Source organism: Azolla caroliniana, unplaced genomic scaffold (assembly GCF_043228905.1).
Source record: "Azolla caroliniana isolate FFs.n. ecotype wild unplaced genomic scaffold, voAzoCaro1.0.p SCAF_11, whole genome shotgun sequence".
NCBI lineage: Eukaryota > Viridiplantae > Streptophyta > Polypodiopsida > Salviniales > Salviniaceae > Azolla > Azolla caroliniana.
The window spans coordinates 18,046,824-18,067,724 of record NW_028230446.1 but is presented as its reverse complement, the minus strand read 5'-3'; the positions used below and the strand labels follow the sequence as shown (position 1 = coordinate 18,067,724).

General features: G+C 36.5%; 2 protein-coding genes across 3 annotated transcripts; one reads left to right on the top strand and one right to left on the bottom strand.

The window, feature by feature from the left end:
* The first annotated feature begins 2,460 nt into the window (after positions 1-2,460).
* Positions 2,461-11,320, top strand: LOC147858221 (Nucleic acid-binding proteins superfamily). 2 transcript variants are annotated; one of them, XM_087327883.1, is made up of 13 exons: positions 2,461-2,736; positions 4,099-4,309; positions 4,641-4,713; positions 6,560-6,710; positions 6,783-6,892; positions 7,375-7,515; positions 7,601-7,733; positions 7,816-7,950; positions 9,200-9,372; positions 9,451-9,525; positions 9,620-9,758; positions 10,078-10,359; positions 10,856-11,311. In XM_087327883.1, the coding sequence occupies exons 1-13, from the start codon at positions 2,485-2,487 to the stop codon at positions 11,000-11,002; spliced, it is 2,022 nt and encodes a 673-aa protein (XP_087184009.1). In that variant the 5' UTR covers positions 2,461-2,484; the 3' UTR covers positions 11,003-11,311. The 2 variants fall into 2 exon arrangements, with proteins under 2 accessions (XP_087184009.1, XP_087184010.1); XM_087327884.1 differs by lacking the exon at positions 10,078-10,359 and having other exon boundaries at positions 10,856-11,320.
* Positions 11,321-12,111: 791 nt separating this feature from the next.
* LOC147858220 (putative hexosyltransferase MUCI70) lies at positions 12,112-19,752 on the bottom strand. Its single transcript, XM_087327885.1, has 9 exons — positions 19,334-19,752; positions 15,451-15,585; positions 15,143-15,341; positions 14,950-15,059; positions 14,695-14,879; positions 13,433-13,536; positions 13,065-13,258; positions 12,783-12,982; positions 12,112-12,690 (listed from the first exon to the last, which is right to left on the bottom strand). The coding sequence occupies exons 1-9, from the start codon at positions 19,581-19,583 to the stop codon at positions 12,373-12,375; spliced, it is 1,695 nt and encodes a 564-aa protein (XP_087184011.1). The 5' UTR covers positions 19,584-19,752; the 3' UTR covers positions 12,112-12,372.
* Between the last annotated feature and the right edge of the window lie 1,149 nt (positions 19,753-20,901).

The following is a 20,901-nucleotide window of genomic DNA, read 5'->3' as shown; positions in this document are numbered from 1 at the left end:
GTGAGATCTATGCAAGGTCTTGAGATGCGATAGATAAGGGTTCCCAAGTAATCGAGTATAAAGCTCTAGAGGGTTTCCTCCCCTTTATAAAACATGGGCCCATGAGTTACATAATTGAGAGACTATGAGTTCCCCAATAACCATTTGCTAAAGATGGCCTATTTAATAAAGACTTTCTTTCCTCAATTGAACACAACATCAAAGAGATGGTAACATTATATTTGAAACATCAAGGTGAGTTGTAAAAATGAAGGCATGATCATGCTTCATGGTTCCTAGATTATTTGCATGAGATAAAATATTATGATTCTTTCTCGTGACAAATTCCAATACTTAACACAATGACTCCAAATGATCACATAAATGTGTATAATGTTGATGGGGGCATTTAGTTACTATAACAACTAACATGGATGACTACTTGATTTGTGAATCTTTCTTATCAACTTGCCTTCATTATGTTATGTCATTCTTGGCATTCTACCCATCATATATTCAATATACTTTGTCGATTATTTTCAAGCATTTCCCATGTATTTTGTTTGTATGGTCATGACAAGCTAAGGTACTCGATAGGCTACTCTTGAGAGAATGGTTGCCCATATTTTTATTGTTCTAATCATAGTATGAACCATATGTAACAGATGTGCACTCGCATTCGTGAATGTTTCAATCATTCGAGTATGGTAAACACCCTCAAAGAATGGTAAATACCATACTTTTGGATTAACAATTTATTATGAGGTAAATAAACCTAAAAATGGGAAAAACCCCAAAAAAACTTAAAAAAAGGGGAAAAAACTCAAGAATATTTGAATAACATTCGCATTCGTTTTCCAACGTAGGAAAACGAATGTTATTCTAGATGAACATGAATTTTACGTACTATGGTTCTAATGGCATGCCATAAGAGTAGTAGTAGTTTACACGCCGATGTAGAAAATGGAAAGTGTATAAGAAAGTACGGTTTATGGATGAAGTGCTCACAAGGGTCCTCTCCTATGGAAAAAGAGCAAAGAGCAAAGAGAGAGAGTTTAATCGTTTGTTTCGTTTGGGGTTCAAAGAGCCGGGAGATATAGTTGAGGCTCCATCTCAAAGATTTTTGACGTTTGTTGAAGCGCGACAATTATTACACATCTCGCCTAATTATGGGTTTATCTAACAACTACAAAATATTGCATTAATGCAAGGTCCTTTACCTTTACATATAGAAGAACAACCGTGGATTGATCAGTGTTTATGGGGTTAAATGTCGTTTTCTGAAGTGACTACTAATCTTTTGTATCATTGATCCGTTGAGTCTCTTGGATGGCTATTATCAAATGTTGAAGAAGAATGGAAAATACAACCCCGATCATGGATGGTGACAAATCTTAAAACATACTTGGCATTCTAAATTGTCGGTTGTAGCAAATGTCTTCAATTTAAGAGTTTTGATTGGGTGGGTGATTGCCTTTGGGATTAGCTCTAAAGCGTCGTGGACTAGTAGCGAGCAATTGCTTCTTCTTTATTTCCAAAAAAGCAATTGCTTCTTTTGCACTGTTCAAATGGAAGATAGAACTCATCGTTTTATACAATGTTTGATTGCTTATTAAATTTGGAGTTACATTTCTTAGATTTGGCAAGTTTTATCGTGGTGTTATTTCATGCCTAAACAGTTTGTGTTTGCCCAATTTACATAGGTTGACCCAAAATTAGAGACAAAGATCGTTTTCCTATTTTAGAGGTATTAGGGATTGCGTCATGATTGGGATAAACGCAATGCTTTTGTATTTGATGGTAGGCAATGAAGTGAAAGCATATATGTGAAAGTTGAAGGGAGTACTAATGTGACAACTTTGTTTATTGGAGCAAGTGAAAATTCTTTCATCAATGGAGTGTTCAATTGCCTACTGGCAATTCAACATGTTCCATTTAGTGGGGTGACCATACTCCATTGTGACACCCATTGTAAGGAGTGTTTTTCACACACATTTATTCATATAATTGTGTGTGTTTCACCAAAAAGAGAGAGTTGTGGTTTGATGCTTTACTTATGAAGCAAAGGAAGGAAAGAAAGAGAAAACTTCTGAAGTATTTCTTTTGAGACATTTGTGAAGTGATTGTCAAGAGTGTAGTATGTATCATAGTACGTAATATTCGTGTTCGTTAGCCCAAACATTCGTTTGAATACGTTTGAAAACGAATGCATATGTTGTTAAAACATTCTTGTGTTTTCTTTTTACACTTTTTACCTTAACTTTCTTACCCTAAAAAAAAATTTACCTTATAATAAATAATGAGTGCAAAAGTATGGTATTTACCATACTTCGAGGGTGTTTGTCAAACGCGAAATGGTACGTATGATTCAAATTATGATAATAGTTATGGGGTCATTTCCATAAATTGCCGAAACCATAGACCTCCCTCTCAAGGAGGGAATTGTTCAAAACCATTTTACATATAAAAAAGTTCCACAGAAGAGACAGAGAGAGACAGAGAGAGATGGAAGAAGATGCCTTCCTCTCATTTGCAGAGTCAGCGAGGCTTATGCTTCAACATTCGCAAATGCAACAACACAGTAATGAAGAAGGAAGCAAAGAAGAAGAAGAAGAAGAAGAAGAAGAAGAAGAGATGAGTCCTTGTGTAGGAGATGGAAGCCCTAGCTGGGGATGGGTGTGTAACCGCATTCTGGATTGTCTCAATGCCTACTCAAGTGGTGTCACTCCAGCCATACTTCTCTCCGACCTTCTCAAGGTAATTTCCTTTTCTCACCGACATGTATAAATGAACGTACCCTCTCATTCATGCATGTGAAACTAGTAAATTCAGCCCAACTCATTGAGAGGCTCCCAGGAACTTTCAAGGAACAACTTTTACCCATAGTTTTGGGTTTTCAGGAAATGTAAATAGCATTGCAAACAATAAGTCAGATTAAAATGTGGCTGGTTGGCACATGGCCCAACTTTTTCACCAAGTGTGTTGTTGACATGCACATTTGTGTCTGTTGTCTTAGACTGGTCATATGTTTCAATAGACTTTAGGTTCCTGGCACACAACTAATAATCCCCATACGTATCCATGCATGTCCACACACGTCTCTAGTTGAATCGCCGAACATATGATCATAATCTACAGACATGGATTAGGAGCCTCCCAACAGTTTACTTTGATCATTATCATTGATCTGGGCACGATGCGAAGGTTCATTCTCTCTCTTCTCTTGATCCTTTCAACTCTTTTTTGAAACTCACAATTTTGATGCTGCAACACGACCTTATTATCCAAATACTTTTTAAAAAACTTTACTCCTCTCTTATTTCAAGTCAAAATTTTGATTATCCTATGAAAGTTTTAAATAAATTCAATTATTATATCCATGGATATGCCTGTATTTCCAACACCCAAATCTCCGTGTTTAAAGACTTTAAACAAAATCTTAAAAGCCACTGATCTAGGCACACATGTTTGTCACATGGGCAGGCCATTTTGTGCTCGCAGTGCACCCCATACCACGTGAAAATGCAAAAACGTCTGAGTACTAGAAGCTTTTGTGAGAATGCAACCCCATGGTGACACATGTGAAACTAAAGGATTAACTAAAGAATACACTGCTTCCAAATCCACAAGCGCTACTTATGAAGCTGCCGAGCTTGTCTCAATTAACATTACATGGCATGGCAAGTTAGGTTGGAAACTGATATAGAATTTTGTGTTCATGCTAATTTTTAAAATGCACTTCAAATTCTCAAGATTTTCATCTTCATCTAGAGGAGATTCTAGGATCATATGAACTGATGATCCTTTGAATTGTTTGTCGTAATTACCTGCGATGTATGATCAAGCCATTTAAAGAATAAATGTCAGTTTTTATGCACATGCGTATGTACCAATTCAAGGCACACATGCATAATGCACTTTTACACATGTTTTTGGTTTTCTTACATTCATAATAGTTTTGTTTCTACTTATACTGGGAATGTTAAGGTACTTATGTTGGCTTTTACATACATGCATGTGCACCAATTCAACGCACACATGCATAATACACATTTTTTGGGTTTTCTGATATTCATAATAGTGTTGTTTTTACTTATACTGGTGCTTATGAATCAATAGGCTTGGTTGGATAAGTCAAGAGTTGAGAGGGGCTGGAAAAATAAGGAAAGGGGTGCCCACATTTCACCAGGACTGGCTACATACAAAAAACAAAGGCAATTGCGCTCCCGGTTGTCTAAGATTGTCACTATAGACTCGGTCTATGATAAGAAATTCATTTCTATGGATGCTGTTTTGGAGGTTGTAATACTCGATATTCAACTTCTATCAGGTTTGTCTTCTAGTGAAATCAAACTAATATATGTACATGTCTCACTGTTTTCAGCATATTTAGGCTAAACCATATTTAAATGTGCCAAAAAGTAAAACTTGATGCTCAATTGTTGATGATTATATTATGATGAGGGTACTTGTGGAGATTGTATCAACGCCTTGATAGCCCTTATATGGTAGATTATTTTGCTTAGGGTTTGTCATAGCATTGAACTCTCAGGTGGTTGGAAAAATTATAGCTATTTACTTGAACCTCTCACTAATATTTGTCTTAGCTATGCATCTGACCTAGTAGCATGTTTTACTGTAATTTCTTGTGTTTTCTGCAGGAACTAATAGCTATTTGCTTACAATTGGGGATGCTTGGAGTTCTAACAGTATTGAACTTTATTTGCATCGCAAGTATGTGAGTGCAAATATGACTGTGCAGTTATTCATATTTTTTATTTTCTAGAATGTTCTTTCAATTTCTATTTGTATCTCTTGGCAATAGCTGTAAGCTTTTGACTGATGTTTTCTTATCATGAAATAGCTGTAAGGAAATCAGTGACATATCATCATAGCTAGTGAAGGCAGTGATATGTGAATATTCGAAACAGTGATGAATGTCCTGATGCAGTAATGGTTGAGATGGTTTCAGTGTAGATTTATGACGTTTTAATGTTTTTCTTATTGAAAACGAGCACAGTGTGAAGGATTGCGATGTCTTGCTTATGAATGCACGATCCTGGAATGCTCACATGAAGCACATATTTGTCTAGAGAAAATATAGAAATGCTTATGTTGATGGAATAACACATTGAATGATTATACATGTGAAAAAGAAAGCTTCTGAAACTTCTGTGGATCAATAGGAAATGATGATATTTAAGGTTAAGGCAATGCATGCTTGATGATGAAGCATGCATATGAGATAATGTGTGATTGAATAATATTGATGCTATGCATTCTTATGATGTTTGAAATGGTACCAAAATTCATTAAGAATGGGGTATTAAGATAATATTTGAAGTGACCTATTGTTTGTAGAATGTCAAGAGCATACCAATGTGTGAAAACTATTTCTGAAAGTCTTGAAGAGATTGCAAGAGGTACAACTTTCAGTTGTGCAAAAACTGTCTATGAGTAACTTTTGTGAAGATCACAGATCATAGGAATAAATGATCCCCCTAAAGCTTAAATCATCATATGATTATCAGTTCATGTGTCTCTCAGTCTAAAGACTGTTTTTTGTCAATCTTAAGCTATGACTTCACACCTTCATATAAGACAACTAGTGTGCTATCCCAAGCATATACCTAGAAAAACATAAAATACAACAGGGGTACCAATAGTAGCAAATATGACCTGTTATGATATGAAGAAGTGACAAAGACTCTCAAATTCCAGAACAGGCAGTGACAAGTGCCAAGTGTGATAAATGCTAAATCTATCACTGAAATCTCTAGCTCTGGCAGCTCCTGTCAACTTCTGTTGCCCTCCGAATGATCTCAAAGCCTTCAGAGAATTGTCTCCCTATGATTGGTCCTTTCCATTCTTTTGCTCACTCTAGCATTCGCTTTCTCCTTTTCCCCTTTTTCTCAGAGAACATAGCTTCATTAAAAATTCTATTGAAAGCAGTGTAACCTAGTTGTTAAGATTAGTCGAGTGATGTTTGAACATTGACAAAACTATTATGTTCTTCAGAGGTCACATGTTCGAGAGAAAGTGTTTGTTGTGTCAGAGACCATCATCTGCTATGAATGACTTGTGATAACAAACTCTGGGGAAATCAATCGTGCGAATTGATTGACTTTTAAATGGTAAACATAATCATACCACACACTTTATCCATATTCTCTAACTGTAAACTTCCACATTACCACATACTCAACCTCTATAAAACATCCATGTGACAGCTCGCTCAAGTTGTGACAATTTGATCCATTGTGCATGCGTAAACCAGCCATAAAGCTTTTATCAAAATCCTCAGTAGAAGGGCAATCCCAATTCAAATGCAAAACTTCGGAGTCTCGCAAATGGGTGTGCAACTTCCACAACACTGAACACCTCAGATGTTTGGTGAAACACTGTTGAAGACAAATGTGGTTGTCAGTATGCATTCAAGAATTGGCATGGGATATAATTGAAACAGTTGTGGCTATTTTATTGTAGAAAATATGACATGGGTGATGTAAAATGTGATATGTATATGTATTGCAGTAATTCCATAATATTTAATTGAAATAGTTGCGGCTATTTATTGCAGATTTTATGATATGGTCGATGTAAACAATGGTGTGTTGAAGAAGGGTCGAGAAATCCGCCTAACAGGATGTCGTCTTCGAACTGCTGTTGTATCTAGATCAAGTCAAATGCGTCTTCTACCCACAGAATACCTTGTTGTTCTGCTTGACGAAGTATTTCTAAGCATGATTTTTTTAGCACTTTTCTTTATTTTTGATGATGTTGCTTAATATCTCCCTTAACAGGATCAAGATGAGGATGCACTGCTGGTTGGTGCCAGATTTTGTTCGGATACATTTTCTGATATCCAACTAGAATCTCTGAAATCTGGTGTAGAATTTTGTTTCTTTGCAAGGTGTGATCTATGGAATATTGTGTGGTTCGGCAATGTGATTGAATTAGAACGTATTCTATAATGGTCTTGGAATCACAGATGTACAATAGCTGACTCATACATTTAGATATTTAATAACTTCACATGCGACTTTCTTTATTACACGCGATCATATTAGGTACATCATAAAATAAAGTAGGCTTTAGTAATATGGTCATATAGTTTCTGCATGCAGGATGTCCACATGTCCAAGCAATAATCTTATTTCGGGTCTCTTTTTGAGGCATCATAATTTCTATTTGTATCTTCAGACTTCTTTAATTTATGCCCAGAATATGTCTCTCAGGTAAGAAACGAGAAGAACATAAGATTATTTAATAAGATTTGTTTCTCTAGCCACATTTTCTCTCATCAAGAAGGCGATTTCGGGCACAAAGCTCTTATTAGGCTTGAACTTTCATTAGTAAAGCTACCTATTAAGTTTATTTTGATCTGTCTGGCAGGTTGGAGAAAGTGAATGAAGTTGAGGTTCATTCACAATGGAATCATACAAAACAGCAAAAGCTTTTGCTCTCTGATGAGAATAAAATGTGCATTCCGTTGGTTCTTTGGGATGATCAGATTGCTCTTGCTGGGGTTTTTAGGTTAGTTTTCTGAATATGTTACAAAGTGTCAAAGTATGGCATAATGTCTATCTGATAATATTATGGCTCTTCAACTGTATTCTAGTCCACAGAGTATGATTGCCTTGGAGAGGCCTTTCATTTCACAGCTTGACACTGGAGGTGCTCCTGAATTCATATTGGAGTATGGTAGTGCCTCATACTTATACACCGTGCCATTCATACACAATGAAGAGCAGGTTCACATTAATCTCATTTACTAATTTTATTCGTGGTTGCAATTTGGAAGTGTAAATTTTTCCTATTTTGAGTTTCTTTAAGGTTATTCTTGATACAACAAGCCAGAAGAAGCTGAAATTTTCAACAAAAGACACAGGCCAGGATTCGTCCCTGTCACAATTGATGCTGCCAACTGACGCACAGGGGGCAGTTGATTATTACCATTTCCCATTTCGAGTATGGTGACTTTTTCTGTGCGTTGCTTATGGTTAATCTTTAAGGAACCAAAATGGTTTTAAAATCCATTTATTGGATTCACATAATGGTATCAGAGAAGCCAATCTGCTTTTATGATCTTAGAAAATACCCATTGTAGCTCTTCGAATATGCATTCTATGCACTGTATTGAAATGCATGCTTTAGTCTTAGTTGGCAGAATCATTTTAAGGTGAAGTAACCTGACCATGGGGATAATGATGTCTTTTTGACATTGTCATATTGCGTTAAAGTCTACTTAGAATTACGGATTCCCAATGTATTTTCTATGATTATTGAATACTTCATGAATGCAATTTATATCATATTCTTGATATTAAGATGAATTCTCTTTGCATTCCTCCCATTACCCACCTTGGTGAAAATGTTCAAACTTGTAGCTCTGGCCATAATTTCCCTATATTAAACTCATGGTGAAAGATGCTGAATATCTCTGTTCTGCTGAAAGGGTAGTTGCAAATAGCCTGTATGAATGCAGGTATTATAACTCCAAGCGTTATAATTTTAGCTCTTGTAAGGTTTAGGCCCAAATAGGGTTTTGTCTCAAAGGAATAGAAATTTTAGTGTAACTTGTTTTCAGTGTTGCTAAGATGAATTTCTTGTTGTCTGTCTATATTTACATAGCGTGACATATGTGGCGAACAAATGTCGCTTCTATTTAATTTATTTATTGCTGTATTAATTGTTCCTTGTCTGCTGCCATTGGGTGTTTCTTTTTGTATCTTTTTCCAAATGTTCATCGAGTATCTAGACTCTGCAATAGTTTGTTTCCTTTTTTAAGATATCATCAAAGTCTGAACGAGCCCTACCAATGATTCCCTGGAAGTATCTCATCTGAAATAATTTTGAGGTATAACTGTTTGCAATTATAAGAGGGAAAGAGCAATGAGGGTGTGAGATGAGGATGGGGGAGAATCCAATAAATCAGACTTGTGATTATGTGGATCAAATAATGTTTTGATTTAGGCGTCAGACTAAAATTCTGTAAATTTTTGCATAGGTGGAACATTGAAACTGCTTTAATAAATAGCTGCCATGAAAATTAGCCAAAGAAGTCCCATATCAAAAAGCCTACTAATGTTGGTGGAGAATGTGGACAATTTCGTTGATGATACTCATCTTTTTTAAATGTAGATTATGTAGCTGTTTGTTTCAGATGCTTGGCCGAAAATGTTATGATACTCCTCTTGCTTACATTTGGCATATTTAGTTGCTTGTTTCAGATGTTCGGCCAAAAATGTCCAATATTTCCCTGTATGGTGTTGTGAAATCATTTGAAAGAATAGAAGATGATAAAGAATCCTCCCAATCAAGCCTGTGGAAGATGAGTCTACAAGATCATTTGGGAGTTATTGTCATACAGTTGTGCTTCTCTAAAGAATGGTGAAGCAAATAACAAGTTTGTGCTATGAATGATACACACTTTTACTTTCTGAGTAACTGGAGTTATTGCTTATGCAGGAAAGGTGAACATTTAGATATAGGACACACTGTGTTTATTTCAGGACTCACATCCCATATTGGTCCCACTAATCAGTAATAATATATGTTTCAATGTATTTTATAGTGAACAAAGAGAAGTATACTTGAACTGATTTTTGCAACATTTTCTGAACATTCTTTCTTGCAGGATAGAGTGTGTTTGGAAAGATAAGGATGAAATGGCTTGTCTTGTGAACTTGACACAGTTACCCGCATTGTTGAGAACTCCTTGCCTTTATCAACTTCTTTCCTTGCGTGAGCTATCCATAGACTACCTTGGAGTACAGGTAATTCTATCATAATTTGAACGTTTCTGTATGTTCTTAATTAAGATCCAATTGAAAGCAGCTCATTTACATCAAATTATAGTAGATTTCTGTTATTGGAGATTGAATTTCCTCACAGGAATAATGTGCCATCACTACTATGTATTGTGAAATCTATGATCTAGCCCTATGACATTCTTTTTAGATTAGCCCAAGGTTAAACTGTAAGAGACCTCGTATCTTTTAAGTAGTAGAGATTTCTTTTTGTGCCATGCTAAAAGTTCGACTATCATAACAAGAAACAAAATACTTGTATGTCGGATGCATTTTCTGCTGGTAGGTATGCAGAGTGAGGGTTAGGAATCTCAAGATTGATCAAGTGAGGTCGAGGCCAATCCATGGACGGTGCGGACATTATGTTGAGAAAAGTATATCCAGCAACTACACATGCAAATATTGTGCTTCTATAACTGATGAAGAGATAGTTTCTAGTGTATGTATAGTGCTAGAGCTCTATGATAAGCACAATGATATAGATGGGCAATGTGTTGCTTCATGTTCTGGACAATCTGCAACTGATATGTTACAGGCATCTGCCGAGGATTTCTTGAGCTGGCCTGAGGTTAGTTGAGTAAATTTGTATTCATGTATTCATTGTCTATTCGTGCTAGTCCAGGTGCTAGGTACAGATGCATGTATTTCAGTTTGCATCCAAGTAAGCAAGCATAGAATGCATGTATTTCAGTTCACATCCAAGTAAGAAAGCATAGATGCATGCATTAAGTTGTGTTCAAGCTAGTTAATATAGATGAATGTGTTCAGTTTGTATGAAGCAATACGTGCATGTTTTCTGCTTGTTTTCAACTTTTATTCAAGCTTATGAGGAGAGATGCATGTATTATCTATTATTCGCCTGGTAACATATATGAAACTCTTTATAATACTCCATGTTCTTTTTGCTTGTTTCCAAAATTCGAAAGTTTAATTTGAGAAATGTTTTCCCCTATCGGTTTTTTCTCGTATCATTGTTCTACTAGTTATGTATGATATGTAATAGAAGAAACTGTTATATTCCTAGGTACAAAGTCTGATGGTTTTTCTTTACTACGTTTATTTAGGATGAGCAAGCATTGTATTTGTACAGCCTCCATAAGGAAGAGTACATGGTGGTGATTTATGCGGGAACTGATTCATCGATGCATGACCATTTCTCACAGCTTCTTGATACTCCTTGGAAAATAGGGCAAGCTTTAAAATGTGAATAGTGCTTGGAAGTGGAAGAACATCTTGAGGATTGATGCTATGCTAAATTTGGGATCCAATTTGACGTGTTTTGTGACGTTTGTGTGATATATTTACATTTAATGTCCAAAAATCATGGTTTTTGAATGTAAAACCGTTCACAGGAGACCAATTTGATATTGGAATGGGGCTGATTTAACAGTCAAATTTGTTCAAAGTATGTTAGACACAAAACATCCGTTCATTGATTTCTGTACATTTGTCAATGATGAGAACAATGCCAACAGTATTACGAATTCAGAAATGGTTTATCTAAAACTTTTTTATCTTTGGAATGAGAAATTAAGATTCTAAGCTTTTTTGGAACATGAAACTACTCTAAAACCTCTTCCTTGAAGAAGAAATTGTGCAACATATCTTAATCTAGTATAACCATGACACCTGCCCTATGGTCACATGCATAACTCAAGCTTAGCTTACATACTAACCAGGAAAGGGACCTAGTCCCTGGTAATGGATCTGTTTATTGAATCTGTCTGAGACTCATCTGTTTGGATGACTTCTTATATGACCAAACCTCCTAGTTGTATTTCCATCTTAGATATACGTATAGGATTCTTCTCTGTGTTAATAGGATGCCAGGAACCAGAAGGTTTTGTTTGAATGAATCACATACAAAGCTTACACCACTCGCTAACCAAATGAACAGTTTTAGAGCTTATAATTCCCTTTGTGAGGAAAGTAGAGTACTTTCCTCTTACAGTAGGATTTCCATCTAATTTTACTTGGGATCTATTTTGTAAAGTTTTGTGAGCTGATTAGATCTATTTTTATGTGGTAGTGTCTATCTTGTAAATTTTTGCAACTATGTTCTATGGTTTTGTGATGGAAGGGAAATGTCATCAATTCATGTATAAAAAACTCTTCAAATTGAACAAGGTCATCTATACATTTTGTCAATTTTATGTACATTCTAGAATTTTCTGGGGTGCAAATGAGTAGACAGTTGTTATTCATCCATCTGATTACTCTTACGACTTTCATCCTAACCTGATTTAGACACAGGTTTAAATGCATATTCTCAAATCAAGATGGCCATTAAGTAAACATACAAAACATTAAAAGAAGATAAGACAAAAGAATGCAAAAATGATGCAAGTTAAGGCATTTTACAACTTTCTCGTTTTAACAGTCAACTCTGGCAGCTCTTGCATGCATTAGCACATGGCTTCTAGTGTGTACATTTAAAGAATGCCATTCTCTATTTAGATGTAGAGATGTTAAAAAAACGGCCTCTTTTTTCCCCCATTAGATGATCAGAACCAGTAAATGCCAATTCAGCAGGGTCCTAGATCAATAGTTTTTTTGTAAATTAACATCAGAAATGCTGTAACTATTCTTGATTCCTTCGCCTCTGTTTTCGCCTAATCCTACGCCTACGTGATCTTGGGGTAGCTGATACACTCTTAGTGTCTTTGAAAACACGTGTTTCTTCACCTTGTGTTTCCTTAGCTTGTGTTTCCTTAACGGGTATATTGTTAACTTGTGTATCTTGAGTTCGTGCATCTTTAATTCCTATAATTGGGGATTTTGGGATGGTAAACACACTACTTGCACCTTCAATGGACACATTTGGAGTTCTCACAACCATATCAGGAACAAAGTGAGTCTGGACAAATTTGGAGGCATTCAGAACATGTCTATGATATCCCTGCACATAATGTAATACTTGGTTAAGCTATTTCAAAAGCCAAAAATATCATGAATGTACACCGAAAAATAACTCATAATCAAATTACTGACCTGTACAACAAAATTTCTCCTCTCACAGTCGAGGAACATACTAAAATTAAAGGGAGCCTTCTCCAACACTTTATCACGTACCATTGCAAAGCTTAGCTGATCCCTCGAAGTAAAACGATCCACTTCATTGAACCAAAGGCATGTGAACAAGTTTGTAATGGGTATATGCTCTTTTATAATAACACAACCCTCAGGAACATCTGGATCAAGGCACAAATCTTATATATATCATCATTACTGAGGACTAGTCAACTAAAATTTGCAGGAGATAGAAGAACAAACCACTACGGAATTTGGGATGTTTCTTTTGGCAGTAGGAAATAAGGCCTTCAGTTTGATGATAAAAGTTCACTTGGGCATCAATGGATGCATTGTCATACTTTTTTGCAGCCTTATTTGCTTGGGCTTCCTCAAAAACATCAAAGCGTTTGTAATGCTCTGATATTGCAAAACTAGCATTCTTTCTCCAAAGGAATCTGAAACAATCAAACCATTTGGTACTTCACATGGTAAGAGTGCCCAAATGTGCATGAATAACAAGAATTCTCTTTTATAGAAGAATTTAAGTAATTTAAACATCTAATAGGAAATTTAAAGAATGTCAACAGAAAAGAAATTTGTGCACGTATTTAGAAAACAGGATGATGAACCTTTCCAAGATCTGGTATGGATCAACAATAAGCTCCAGCTTCCCGTCAATCCACAAGGAAAACCTTGCATTTGGAAAGAGCCTATGCAGCAACAACTTTGGGATCTGTAAGAAGAAACTTCAACAATTAGATATACAAAACTCAATAGTAAAGTTGTAAATGAGTAGCATTCAGGTAAAGCACAACATTCTTATTCTCTCATGGAATTTCGCTAATTGCCATATTAAATCTTAAAGTCCATATTCCTCCCTAAGAATGCCGTTTATACATAACACATGAAGTTTTCGTCTTAACTTCCACGTTTCTTACTTTTTCAAAGAAATTGTGCCACTATCTTATTTCAAGGGGACCCTAGTGGAAAAACCTAAAATCATCATGTCATTACCTACATCATTGCAGAACTCCAAAGCTTGGCATACTTTACTAATTACTCCTAATTCAAAATGATGATCAGAGTTAACTGTTTATGAGACAAAGAAAGTTTATAACTTATATTGATGGAACTTGTCTATGATAGATTATCAAATTCAACTAGATCCTTAGCCACTACTAACAGAACATTATTATTAAAGCTCTTACCACTGTCATCTCAGGTAGTTGTTTAGCAACTACTCTAGAAAAGATATTATTGAAGCTCTTACAGCTGCCTTTCTATTAGTTGATTGTATAAACACATATATTTCTGTTTACATAGTTCCTTCATCTAAGTGACTTTGGACCCAGTAGAGGGTAGTTAAACGTAGATCAATAAAATTTACCTAGCGATCCAATGTAGAAGCTTAAACTTTCTAAAAATTTGTATAACCTGGTACAGTAGTTCCATCTAAGTGACATAGGACCCTGTGGAAGGTGGTTAAACGTAGATACACAATGAGATATAGCGAGAATCCTGTTGCTAAAGCTTTTACATTTCAAATAACATAAAACGTTTCGACCAAATGACTAGGTAGATTGGGCTTTAGACGTAGCAATGGAAAGAGCATGTTATTGGTGTAACACAGTGACAAGACCCCAACATCATTCTTCAGATAAAATGATGTTTTTCTCTGGACTAGAATCTGTGAAATTGATCAAATTTCGACTTTTTGAGTATTTGCAGTGAAGTTCTTGGTTTTTCTTGATAGCAAATTTAGTGGTGAGACACAAACAATGATTCTTGTGTTATAAAATACACGGCATAATATGCCCCCAAGTTCCAACAATGACCAACCTAATGAAAACAAAATTGTTCAAACAAAAAGAAAAAGTTTACAATTGGTTACCTTCCCATTCCTCCTTGCATCTTCATATGGTAGATTCCTGACTACCACCACTCTCCAGAGCCCACCATTCACTTCATCTGTATCCAAATAATCCCAGCTTTCTTCATCAACAAACATAAAGAAGCAAACAGTCTTCTTAGAGTGCTCATTGATATTTCTTGGTTGACGCAGCAGATCATAATTCCCTATTAAAAATGAACGAATATGGTCAGCTGAGAAGAAGAAAAAAAAAATGCAAGAAGTTCAAGAGCTTACCAAAGATAGCTGATGCAACAACTATGCCCCTGCATTTCTCCATATCCAATAAATCCGGTTCTTCAATATCAAATCCTGATCCAAGTCCAGGCCTATCTCCTTGTGCAAATCTGAAAATGCATTACAAAAATCTCAAGCGAGCTGGGTTTAAATAACTGAAATTAAGCAACTTAAGCGGTTGAAAATACCCTACCCACAGTGAACATTCATGTTTTCCTGTATTTGAAATGATTTTTCACGGTCCTCCCAAGATGGTTGACCACCAAAGCTTGTTCTGAAGAATCCTTTGTTTACAAAATAGGATATTTCTTTGACAGCAGATGATGATGACATGTTAGCTATGGGCATCTTTGACAGTGCTTTCTCAACCGGAAGATAACAAACTGGGCATGCTGCAAAAATCAACTCAGAGATGAAAACTCAATTCAGCAAAGAATATCAAGGCTTTTAAAATCAAAACAGAGAAATTACCAGAAAATAAGACTTGAGTTCAGTACTCACGACGTGGCCCAGGCTTAGCTGGGGGAGGAGGAAGGGTGAAACTTTCACAAGGATGACTTTGAGGGATCGGATAATCAGAGCTAAACAAAGGCCATAATGCTCGCCTTGGAGTACATGGAATCCACGGTCTATATTCTGTTAAAAAACCTCTCTCTCTCTCTCTCTCTCTCTCTCTCTCTCTCTCTCTCTCTCTCTCTCTCATCGATGACAAACATATGTTACAAATGACATAGTGTGATTTTATATGCATGAGCCAAGCCATTATACGAGGGGTTATATTGTGTTGTTACTTCCTCTTTATACCATGTATAACTCACAAAATCTTCTAAGTTCAATACTTGTGAGTTCGTGTCCTTGACAGTAAGTCTAGAACCTTTTGCTAGTTTCCATGATCGACTCTCAAAGATGGTGCAAGAATGGTTCCAGTCACATGGCATCAGTATAAACGTACTACCCCATTCCAATATAGCTTGGAGTATCCAAAACTGAACATGATTGAAGTGGAAAAACTGATATCATTAAATTGGAATATTAAAGGACAAGGATCAGCCCCACATCTCTTGGCAGGAAGATGGCCCACTAAAATGGCACTCTCTTTACACAAGTCATTGGATGGATTTATTATTAGTCCTTATATGGATACACATCTATCTCATGCACTTGGTAGTGTGATAGGGAAGCTCAGCACCTCTTTAGAAATTAAGATAGGCAAAGATGCATGCAAACGAATGGAAGAATGAATATGCCAATTGTGCCATCAGGGAATGGAATCAGTTTTTTTTTAACAGTATACCAACATTGAGCAGAATCAAGCTTCTTACTCTCAAATGTTATCGGTGTACCATCTTGATATAAGACAGCACCCATAGCATAATCACTTGCGTCAGTTTCAACCTGAAAAGGTTTTGACGGATTTGGTAAAGGGAGTGAAGAAGACGTGCACACATGGTTCTTGAGTTACTTAAAGCCGAGGTCTAGTGTAGGGAAAACTGGCAACGAAAAGAGCTCGGGTCCGCTACACAATTTCAAGGAACACGAAGACCAACAGTGCTTGGGATTTTTCTTACAAGAAATCAAGAGACGTATAGAGTGAAGGATAACAATAAACCACAACAAGTCATTACTAAAGGACAATCACAACTTTATCGCCACATTACTCATGCTGCAATTTAAATCAAGAACTACACAAGTGGATTCCCAACCAATGCACTCAAAAGAGATTATAGTCATGCAACAGCAGTGTGTCATACAAATAGGCCACAACCATCTGGAACATGGCTTCATCACCCTTGTCATTGACAAATAAAGGCTACTACACCCGGCACCGAAGATGCTTTCCTCACTTCTGAGATCTCTCCATCTTGAAGATTTATCAAAGAAAATTTTTCCACCTATATAAGTTTAGAATCTTACATTCTTAAATATATAAATTCTTTAGTACCATATGTTTAATTGTATTAATTTTGGTTTGTTGTTCTCAAAGACAAGAAAACATTGTCAGATGTAACTTCTGGTTTGTTCTTATCTGCCATTTTGGCCTCTTAAAATATGTACAAATAAAGGCTACTACCACCCAGCACCATAGGTGCTTTCCTCGCTTCGGAGATCTCACCATCTTGAAGATTTATCAAAGAAAAAAATTTCAGCCTATATAAGTTTAGAATCTTACATTCTTAGAAATATAAATTCTTTAGTGCCATATGTTTAATAATATTAATTTTGGTTTGCTGTTCTCAAAGACAAGAAAACATTGTCAGATATAACTTCTGTTTGGTCTTATCTTCCATTTTGGCCTCTTAAAAGATGTTAATTAAGCTTTCTTTCTTTCTAAATTGTCTAAATTCCTTTTTGGCTTTTCTCTTGTTGTCTCCATCGTGCTTTCCGTTTTTCCCTATGCTCTGGTATGTTTGTTATGCTGCAAATTTACTCACAGCTGCATGCATATCTCTCAGAGATCAGCAGATGCTGACAATTGTAACAAGTATGGGAGATCTTTTGGAAATAGGATCAGCAAATAGATCTACTATTTTTAATGGTCTAGACATATATCTATTAAATAGTGGTTGTACTTACTTTCAGCACAGGCATGGCAGACTCTGAGGATTATAGTCTGGCTCCCATCATGGTAGTGCCTTGTATGCATGAGCTCTCAGAGTCACCCAAACTGATTGGTGTAGCATGGATCATGCAGTGTAATCTCTCAATACATGCACTAGGACGACTAGAGAGAATATGTTCACAATCTCAGTTCCAAAAGCCACATAAAGTTGTGACCCAATACTCTTGTTACTCCTAGAACTTCACAGAGTACAAATTTGAGGGTGTAGTTTTCATCATCATCACAGATCTGGACCCTACTGAGTGGATATTGATGACGGGACTGTTCTATTCACAATCTCTAGAACAATTTGAGCTAAAGCATATGTATCCCATGAGATTGCTGCACTACCAATGGTCATAGAGGCTCTAGTCAGGTCAGTGTAGTTTCTCTGCAGTTCATGCTGGTATTCCCTACTTGCAGGTGGTTTGAGTTCCATGGTTTCAGCATTCACAAACTACCTCACTTCTGGAACTCCTTGGATACACTATCTCTCCCACTAACTTGGTCAGAGATTAGCAAAGTCATCAGACGTGAACTCATTCAACTAGAGACTAGGACATGGATCAAACCTGGGCAGGAATTAAATACAAAGATAGCATTCCATCGTCACCATTTCCTCCACATCACTGAGGATGGATTTTATAAAATTCTTGGACATATGGACACCCGTGTCATGGATAGAGTTGTATGTGTTTATAGTTATGCATGAACTGTGAAGCCACATGGGCAGAGAACGGGGATTGTAGAACTATGGACAGTATTCAGAAGAGAAGTATCTACTTTTCATCACATATTTGCACTAGCAGTTATCATTGAAGAGAATAGTCCCCACCATAAACGAATTACTGTTGCTCTCGATAGTTCCTATAGCAAGATTGATTAAACATCAAGAAAGGAAGAACAAGGGAATGAACGTAGGGCTTCTCCCGTCATTGGTCTGGCTCAAAAAATGGAGTTCAGTTGATCTGCATACCAACCAACCACAATCAAGTCAAAACTCAAAACTTGTGCTCATGGAGGTTTTCCTTTTGGGAGAGGTTGGCAAGTAAGAAGGGGAGAAACTAAGGTAAAGATTACCTCACTGAAATCAATAGTAGATTGACCTACCTTGACAGCAAGAATGGCCTAATTCAAGTGATCATACTCACCAAAAAATGGTGCAAAGTCTTCCCCAAAAGCTCAGATACAGCATCAAGGAAAAGGATCTGGACTCCCTGAAGGTTGGAATGATAAAGTGATAGATACTTCTCAACAATTTATTGAAATTGTCTAAACTCTTGATGCCATATATGTGCATTATAAGTACTGGCCATTTTCCCTGATCATCTAACATCTTGAAGTGATTCTCATTTACGTTCAATGTCTGAATATTCATGTAGTGATAGCATATGCATAGTCGGGGTGTTGACCAGTTACCTTAATCATCTAACATATCGATGTGATTTTCATTTACCTTAATTGTCTAAAATCTTGAGGTAGTGATTGCATGTGCAGTTGGTAATTGACTATTTAGCCAAATCCTCTAAAATTTTAATGTGATTATGTACACATTAAAAGGATTGGCATAATCTATGATCAAGCTACGATAACTGATCCATTGTTAAGAAGTGACTATCCACCCTAATTCACTAAATCTTTGATGAGGAGTGGCAATTCACCCTGATCATGTATATGTATATGTATAGTAGAACTAATTTAAACAAAATCTACACAAAACCCAAAAGAAAGAAAACAAAAATATCTGGAAAGAAACGAAGTGATTGCATCAGCATGTGGACCTACCTGATTTGGGAGTCTGATTAGTAGACAAATTTATTGTAATATGAATCAGGTATAAAATCGAGAGAGCTGAGATGAAAACAAAAGTCCCAATACACCGCCGCGGACCGAGAAAGATCCTGAGGAATCGGAATCGTTGATCTCTGGATGTCGCCAAACCTCTACTTCTCTGCATCTTTCTGGAAGTGGTCTTGTTCTGAACAGAGGAGGAGGAGGAACCATGTCCGAGATCAGCGGGGTTAAGAGATCTCATGGCACTAAAACAACAAATCGTGCTATCTCGGATTCTCCCATCTCTCACTTGTTCCGGGTGTGCTTTGCGTATTTCTTATACTTTTCCTGAAGTGTCTCCGTAAAAACAGATCTCTCTCTCTCTCACCCTCTCTGTCTCTCTCTGCGTTTCTCTCTCATCAAATTTCCCGGCATTTCCTAAAGTCAAAACTTTATACTAAAAGATTTTGCAGTGTTTCCTGCTTCATCGATCTAATTTAATTTCCATAGCATTTCAATTCCTCAAAAGGTTCCTCGGCTTCTCTCCATCCTTCTTCAGATGCTGCCTTCTTTTCCAAGAGTACAAAGTTAAAAACAGTCTCAGTTTTCCCACGGTCCAGCCGAGAACACCTTGTAAAACGGTAGTGAATTGTCTCTACTTGTCAGAAAGATCGGCTTCTTAGTTTGCTTAATTGTGTGCTCTTTCGTTTTCGTGCATCGGTGAGGGGATTACGATAGATCACCCACGATAAAGACACGTCAATTGTTGAATGAGACATTTGAATCAACAACAACTTCCTTGCAGGTCGAGAATGGAGATGGTTTCTTAGTTGTTTAGTCTTGCTCTTCCTTCCTCGCTGCGTGTTAAAAAAAGGGGGGTGGGGATAGGACGAATCAACCATGATGGAGACACAATAGTTGTTGGATGAAATGTCCGAATTTGCTACGAAAGTTCGGTGTCATTCGTGAGAAAGGAGAGCAGACAATTGTGAAAGGGAATAAAAGAAGTAGCGCAATAATAGGAAAAAATAAAGTTGGCAAGGAGCAGGGCAAATAAATTTGATTGCAATACTCTTACAAAAAGAATCACTCAAGGAACATGAATTATCACGTACCATTCCACCCAATCCTAAACTTATCATTTTAGAAAGTGAATCCATTAAGATTAATTGATCATTTCGTTTTTACAGATGAAAATCATTTAGAATTTACCATAATTGTAATTGCATGCTTTTTCATGAACTTTTCATTGACGATTAGTCCTCTCTCTGCTTTACACATTAATTTGTAATTCCAATCCATTTATTCTCAACACAAGATCCGATAGGTCACCCATTAATGATTTGTTTTTGTTATTAGAACCTTCTTCCAAAAACTATGCATTTGGCATGGTCTAAGTGGCCCTTTGCAAATCAAAGTTTACTCAAACCAATGTACAACAACGCTTGTTCCTATTTGCGCTTATTAATCATCTTGCCTTTTAAGCACTATGATGCACTACAACCCTTGTTGACTCTTGCATTAAATTAATTCAGGTTCTAAATTTTTCTGCCATTAACTATTACGCTATTGGACATAAT